The sequence below is a fragment of the Perognathus longimembris genome, chromosome 9 (genome assembly GCF_023159225.1).
Source record: "Perognathus longimembris pacificus isolate PPM17 chromosome 9, ASM2315922v1, whole genome shotgun sequence".
Lineage (NCBI taxonomy): Eukaryota > Metazoa > Chordata > Mammalia > Rodentia > Heteromyidae > Perognathus > Perognathus longimembris.
Window position 1 is genome coordinate 45,327,980 of NC_063169.1, and position 6,724 is coordinate 45,334,703.

A 6,724-nucleotide genomic window follows, 5' to 3' on the forward strand; every position below is an offset into this window, starting at 1 on the left:
AATGAACCATTATTTGTAACAATGAGAAAGTGGGATACACACTATAAAGCCTTCTTTTTATGATGTGCCTACATCAATAAAAACTTCCCTGAATCAAACCATTTTGGGGGAACCACAACTTACCTGGCTAATTTTTTATTCCTCCTCCTCCTCTTTCTTTTTTCTTTCTTTCTTTTTTTTTTCTTTTTGGCCAGTCCTAGAGCTTGAACTCATGGCCTGATCACTGTCCCTGGCTTCTTTTTTCTCAAGGCTAGCACTCTACCATTTGAGCCACAATGTCACTTCTGGCTTTTTCTATATATGTAATGCTGAGGAATCAAACCCAGGGCTTCATGTATACGAGTCAAGCACTCTACCACTAGGCCATATTCCCAGCCCCTAACTTTTCATTATTAAAGACTCAACTGAAAGCAAAATAAGTTTCCTTTCCCTCCTCTCACCAGTTTTACTTAGGAGGAGGTTCTGGGCCTGCCTCAGGCACAGCCCTCACCACTTCACTTGGCTTTTATCAAGAGTTGGTTGATCTCTTTGGAGTGGGGATGGGTTGGGGATCTGGTCTTTTAACTGTATCCTTAGCATCTAACACAATCCCATGGCACACAAAGGTTCAGTCACGGTTTCTGAATGAACACCACTGTTTTAGAATTATAAACAGTGATACAAATATTAGAGGGGTATTAACTTAAATATTATAAATCAGAAAAATGAGTCAGAGTGTACATTATGGCTAAATGCCTTAGGTTGGAAAGTCATAAGCTATTTTTAACTCATTTGAACAGCTGGGAGTCCAGCCTAACTTGGTGTTTAATTTCAAGGGCTAAAAAAACCCAAACAACTCAATAACTGCTAGGAGTGATTTAGTCCTCACTCCACACATGATTCCTAAGCTGAGATCATCAACAAAACTAGAACAAAACAAAGCAAATTAACGTGTTTGTATATGTGCCAGAAAAACTGTAAGTAAATGACCTTGTTCCTTCCAAGGACAAAGATGTAAGAGTTGATGGGTATTTAGTACTCTACATCTTGAGAGTAACTTGGACATGGATAAACCATAATCTACTGGGTTAGCTGTTTATTCAACAAGTCTTTTTAAACTATTAAATTTAAGACTCTTTGGTAGGAACTAAGGGAAAGTTAGTATAACAACCATATTCAACCCTACTGGAGCTCATCATCCATTTTAAGAGAAAAGGGGAATATATATTCATCGCCTCAACACAAATGACAAACTATTGACATTTGACAGATAAAATGTAAATAAGGGCATTTTACAGAAGTTGTTGTAGGTGTTAAGAAAAAGTAACATTTATAGCAGCTCAACACCAGTGGAAGTAAGGCATGAATTGATGATTGTTATACTAGCCAAGCTTTCTTCTAATCAACTGGCCAGAAAAGTCTTGGAAAGGAATTGTGGATTTCTAGTCTTCTCTGAAAATGACTACCAAAATCAGCCTACTTGTGGAGGCGACTACTGTTTTGTTTTTAATTAGAAATGCATATACTAGTGTAGTAGTTAAGGTCTGTGCTTCACGATAATGAAATCAACAAGATACAGCCAAGAAAGGTGTTTTTACAGAGAAACACACATAAAAACACAAAGTCACGTACTGATCAATCACTCAACAAAGGCGTTGGCCCCAAACCTTGCAGAACCCTCGCTCTATCTCCACTAGTGAATCCACATTCCCTTCCTCCCTCTTGGGACCTAGGAGGGATGGTGCTGCTCTACCCAGAGCCAACTTGGTTTGTGGGGCATTTCCGCGGCTCTGGAGCAGCCACCCCACGCGGCGTGTGCGCAGGGACCGCCAGGGGGCGCTGGGTCGCCGGCTCTCGGGCGCGCCGCGCGGTGGGGAGCAGGTGGACTGGAAGGGGCGGAGGTAACCAGAGGCGGCCAGTGGTGGCCGCCTGCCGTCGCCCGCCCACTTCAACGCCGGGCTCGCGACTCGCGCGCTCTGGGACGGGGCGCCAGCTGCACGGGCCAAGCTGCCTTCCGAGCCGGGGCACCGCTGCCATCTGCGCTGCTAAGCGCCAGAGCTTCCGGGCCGCGCTCAGTCCCAAGTGGGCCACCATGGAGGCGCAGGCACAAGGTGAGTGGTCGCCGATCGCCCCCCTCCGCCCCCCAGCCCCCAAGGATCCGGTGCTGACTCGCGCGTCTGGCCGCTTTTCTTGCACCATCTAACTTAGCACACGGACCAACGGTCGGTGCTCTCCCGCCCCCCCCCCCACGCGCCCAGAACTCCGCTCCCACGCAGGTCGCCCGACTCGCGGCTAGCCGTGGGAATTGCACATGAGCCAAGGGGTTGGAGATCAGAAAAGCGAGCGGTCCGAGGGCAGGAAACGCGCCAACGCGCCCGTGCACTGCGCTACTCCTTTCGGCAGCCTGTCGCCCCCCACTTCTTCACCCTGGTGGGCGCCCCAAAAACCTGTTGTCCCCAGGCGAGAATCCGTGGTGGCGCGCTCTGCTTCGTAGAGAAATCCAAGGGGGCGTCCCCAGACCCCTGCCTGACCTGAAGCAGATTGACCCTTGTTCCCAGGTTTTCTGCTATTCGGAAGCGACCCCCACCGCTCCCTCGACCTGACTCCCCATCTGTCCCAGAGCACTGGGCCCCAAGGCCACGGTTAGACCGCCTGGGCCCCCCACCCCCCGCGCTCCTGGGCTCTCCTCGCGGCGCCCTCACTGCGGATGGCTTTCATCTTGGGAATCACACTTGGACAGACCGGGGTTGGGAAGACCCTGGGATCATTCGAGAATGGGAGTAAATGGATGGCAAAAGTCAGAAGTGGGGTGGGTGTAAGTGGAGCCAGAGACAGGTACGGAGAAAACTGACTCACAAGTCAACCTTGGAGGCGCCACCTAGGAGTGGGTTGAAGAGTCCAGTCTTAGACAGGAGGGAATGCTGCTAGGCCTTTCCATATACATAATAGCCTGTCAAGAGGGAGGGTGGGGGGAAGGGAAGTTCATGACCCAGGGGTAGAAACATTCTGAATGAGAGAGCTTTCTGACAGTCAGTGCCAGGGCCTGGAGTCACCCAACCGGTTTGCTGCCAGGATTGCCATTATCTGAACAGCAGGAACCATAGGAACCATACTCATGGGTTCCCTCAGCCAAGAAGGATGCCACTTCCAGTATTTCCCCCTGTCATCTAAATGGGAAAGAACTCAACCAAGGGTGGAAGTCGTTGACGTTAAAGAGAGTCACTCGATTTGGGCAGTTTTGGGAATTTAGGAATCGTCGTGGAGATCACTGGGAAGGTTCCCAGAGTGTGAGAGAGATTGGGCTCTACTTTTAACAGGGTCTGGACGAGTGGGAATATATATAGCACAGTGAGCAACGTGGAGGTCAGTGAGTGGAAAATTACTGAGAGAAAACAGCAGGGGGCCGGAGGCTTCCAGTGACCACACCTAACAGGAATCCCTGAGAGGCTGGGCCAGAGTAATGATGCCTCTGGTGTGGTGGAGGGTGAGGCGACACATTGAGGATGGCCCACTTTCGACAACTGGGGAAGGAGAGCCGTATATCGACTTCTCAGAGTTGCTTGCTAAAATTGGAGTTTACATGCAAGTGCACAGGTGGGCTTCTGGAGAAGGGTCAGAAGCCTGACTACCATTTTGGTCAAGCTTTTCTTTATTGATTAAATTCAAAAGCAGAGACTGAATCAGGAGCTTTCACACTTGAACAAAATGAGGCAGGAACAACATGAGACTTTCCCATCCTGACTCCCAGATTGGAATTCTTTGGAGAAACTTACCTGCATTTATCTTGTGGTGTTCATAGTGGATTGGTTCCAGGACTGACACCCCTGAAGATCCCCAAATCCAGGGATGCGCAAGTCCCTTGTATAAAATGATACAGAATTGGCAAAGAACCTACTTGTATCTTCCCACGTAGTTAAATCTGTGGATTACTTATAACACCTAATTCAGTATAAATGTGATATAAAATAATGGTTATCCTGTGTTTTTAGGAAATAGTGGTGATGGGGAAAAAATCTGTATATGTTCAGTATCTTTTCAAGTGTTTTTGTTCTGTGATTTGGTTGAACTTAAGGATAAAGACCCTGTAGAGATAAACAAGTGGACTAAGCAGACCTTAGCTGATCCAATAGCAAGCCAACTGGAGTCACTGGAGCACTGGCGTATTTGAACACTTCCCAGATGATTCTACTATTCTATGAAATTAGAAGAGAATTATAGTAAATAAAAAAATTATCTAAATTGTGACGACAGCTAAAACTACAGATTGGAGACCTCAGGTATCACTGGGTTGCTTTACCTGTAAGCAGATATTTCAGGGTAGCTTTCCTTTGCCAAGCACCATGCAACAAAACACAAAAACAGACTTGTGTTCTGTTTTATAGTACTTGCAGTAGAGGAAGATGCACACATTCATTTGGTGATTGTACGATACACTAGAATGTCGAATGTCATATTACCTGAAGTTAGTGGTAGGAAATAGAGCCACATAATTCAGTGAGAGCATCGAAGACCTTAGGCCTTGTAGGTGATGATGAAGTAGCACAGGTGGTTTATTGTGTGTTTGACATAAGGATGTTCAGCTTTACAGTGGTGTGAAAATGTCACCCATCCAGTACTGTACTTAGAATTTTGCTCTTTTCTATGGGTTACAATAATGCAGTATGGCTTGAATATGAAGTGTCCTCCAAAGGCTATTGTGTCAAAGGGTTATACTCATCAGGTAGAACAAATCATTAAGGAAGTGATTGAATCCTGAAGGCTCTGACCTAATCAGTGAATGAATCCATTGATTTAATGGCATTATAGGGAGATGGTAGGAGGTTGGGCCTGGGTAGAGGAAGAAGGTCACTATGAATATTTTGAAGGATGTCTTGTCCCTGGCCCCTCTCTTACTCTGGCCCCTCTCTTACTCTGCTTCCCATTGCATAAGGTGATCAGTTACAAGCACTTGATGCCTCCTGCGGGGTTTTGCCACAGGTCCACAACAATGGCGCAAGCTCACTTCAGAGTGAATCTCTGGAACTATGAACCAAAAGTGAATCTCTTCTTTCATTTGTTATCTCAAGTATTTTGTGACAGCAATGAGAAAGTGATAGTGTGCTCTCTGGATGCTGGACTGTGGCAGCCAACCACAGCTTCTGTCAGCCACGGGATCACTGCTGACCTCTACTCTGAAGGGTTCCTAAGCAATGATGTGTCCTAGATGAGAAGCATTCTCAACACATAGTATTTTTCAATTTATGATGGGTTTATTAGAGGCATTTCTTCACAGTAAGTGCAAGAATACCTAGAGTATGGATGGTTGCTTAGTGATTTAGCATTTTTTGAAACACATGGAAGATCTTTAAAAATAAAAACTTATTGATCCTTTAAGCAGATATTTTATTATTTGATATAGAAATAAATTTATTGATTTTTGTCTTCTGCAAAAGCTGTAAAGGTAAAAAAAAAAGCCTTTCATTTAGCACATGTATATATTCAAGTTAATAGTTTTGTTCATTCCCATCACTGATGTTGCAAACTACCAAAACCCACAAACGTTGTGGCTAAAAAATAAAAATAAAAATGTATTTCACAATTGCTGGAGCCCAGAAGTCCAAACCTACTTCCAGTAGGCTAAAGTCAGGGAACTGCAGAGCAAACTTTCTGTTGATGCTCTTACAAAGAATCTGCTCCTTGTCCCTTCCAGCCGCTGGTGGCCGCCACCACCCAGTCTTTGGGAGGTCACATTTCCATTTCTTACCCTGCCTGTTGCTGGCTTGTTCTCTCTCTCTCTTGCGCTCTCTCTCTCTCTCTCTCTCTCTCTCTCTCTCTCTCTCTCTCTTTTCTCTCTCCTCATTGCTTCTCTCTCACAAAGGACCACTGTGCTTTATATTAAGGGTTTACCTGGATAATCCAGGTTAATTTTGCCAGGTCAATATCCTCACCTTACTGTCTATAAAGAACTCTTTTCTATATAAACTAACATTTAGAGGTTCCAGGCCTAATATCCTTGGGGGCAGTTATTCAACCTACTATAATACCTAGTTTTTCTGTTCACAAAATGAACTCATCTGAATTCTCAAAAGTCATTGAATGACATAATAAATACTGGATTACTCTTTTTTGCAAATCCTATCAAAATGTTACCTTTCATTATACTTTGCTCATGGGACATTTATTTACTCTCAACTTGTTCCAGGAAGGCCTTGAGGTACTTTACACAGACATCAAAAGCAAAGCAAGAGAATATAAATTAGAAATAGATGAAAGAAAAGAAACAAGGCTATAAATAAAATGAATATATAAAGAATGAATATAGAAAATATATACAGTTTATAAATACAACAAAAATGAATATAGAAAATACAGTTGTATCATTTCATTAATGCTACATGGAAAGCAAAATCTTACTTTATAGAGAAAATATGGTATTTTATAATAAAATATATGGTATTTTTATAATAAAATAATCCCTCTTCCCTCTAACAAAGAGCAAAAGGTTTAGCCAAGATTCTTATGTTATGTAGATCAGATTTTCCTAGGAAATTTTGTTTTACATTTTATGTTTAAAATTTGTAGACAATGCAATCATAAATCTCAAAGTATGAAAGTTGGTATGTATTTTGATTTCTTATTTTAAAGGTATTATTAAGAGTATTCCTAATGTCTTCAAAGGTACCTGTAAATACAAAATTGGAAGTGAATGAAGATATGGACATTTGGTCAGTCATTTGCAGCAAATCATATACTCTTGTAATTTATG

At 43.7% G+C, this 6,724-nt stretch overlaps 1 protein-coding gene across 6 annotated transcripts in view; it reads left to right on the plus strand.

The window, feature by feature from the left end:
* Positions 1-1,918: 1,918 nt before the first annotated feature.
* The window catches only part of Tpd52l1 (TPD52 like 1), a 77,956-nt gene continuing 73,150 nt past the window's right edge, over positions 1,919-6,724 (plus strand). For 2 of the 6 annotated variants that reach the window (XM_048354019.1, XM_048354022.1), the window contains exon 1: positions 1,921-2,090. In XM_048354019.1, coding sequence (XP_048209976.1) covers positions 2,072-2,090 — 19 coding nt within the window. In that variant the 5' untranslated portion in view covers positions 1,921-2,071. Of the gene's footprint in view, positions 2,091-6,724 lie in introns of all 6 variants that reach the window. The other 4 variants (XM_048354020.1, XM_048354018.1, XM_048354023.1 and 1 more) reach the window with 4 other exon arrangements.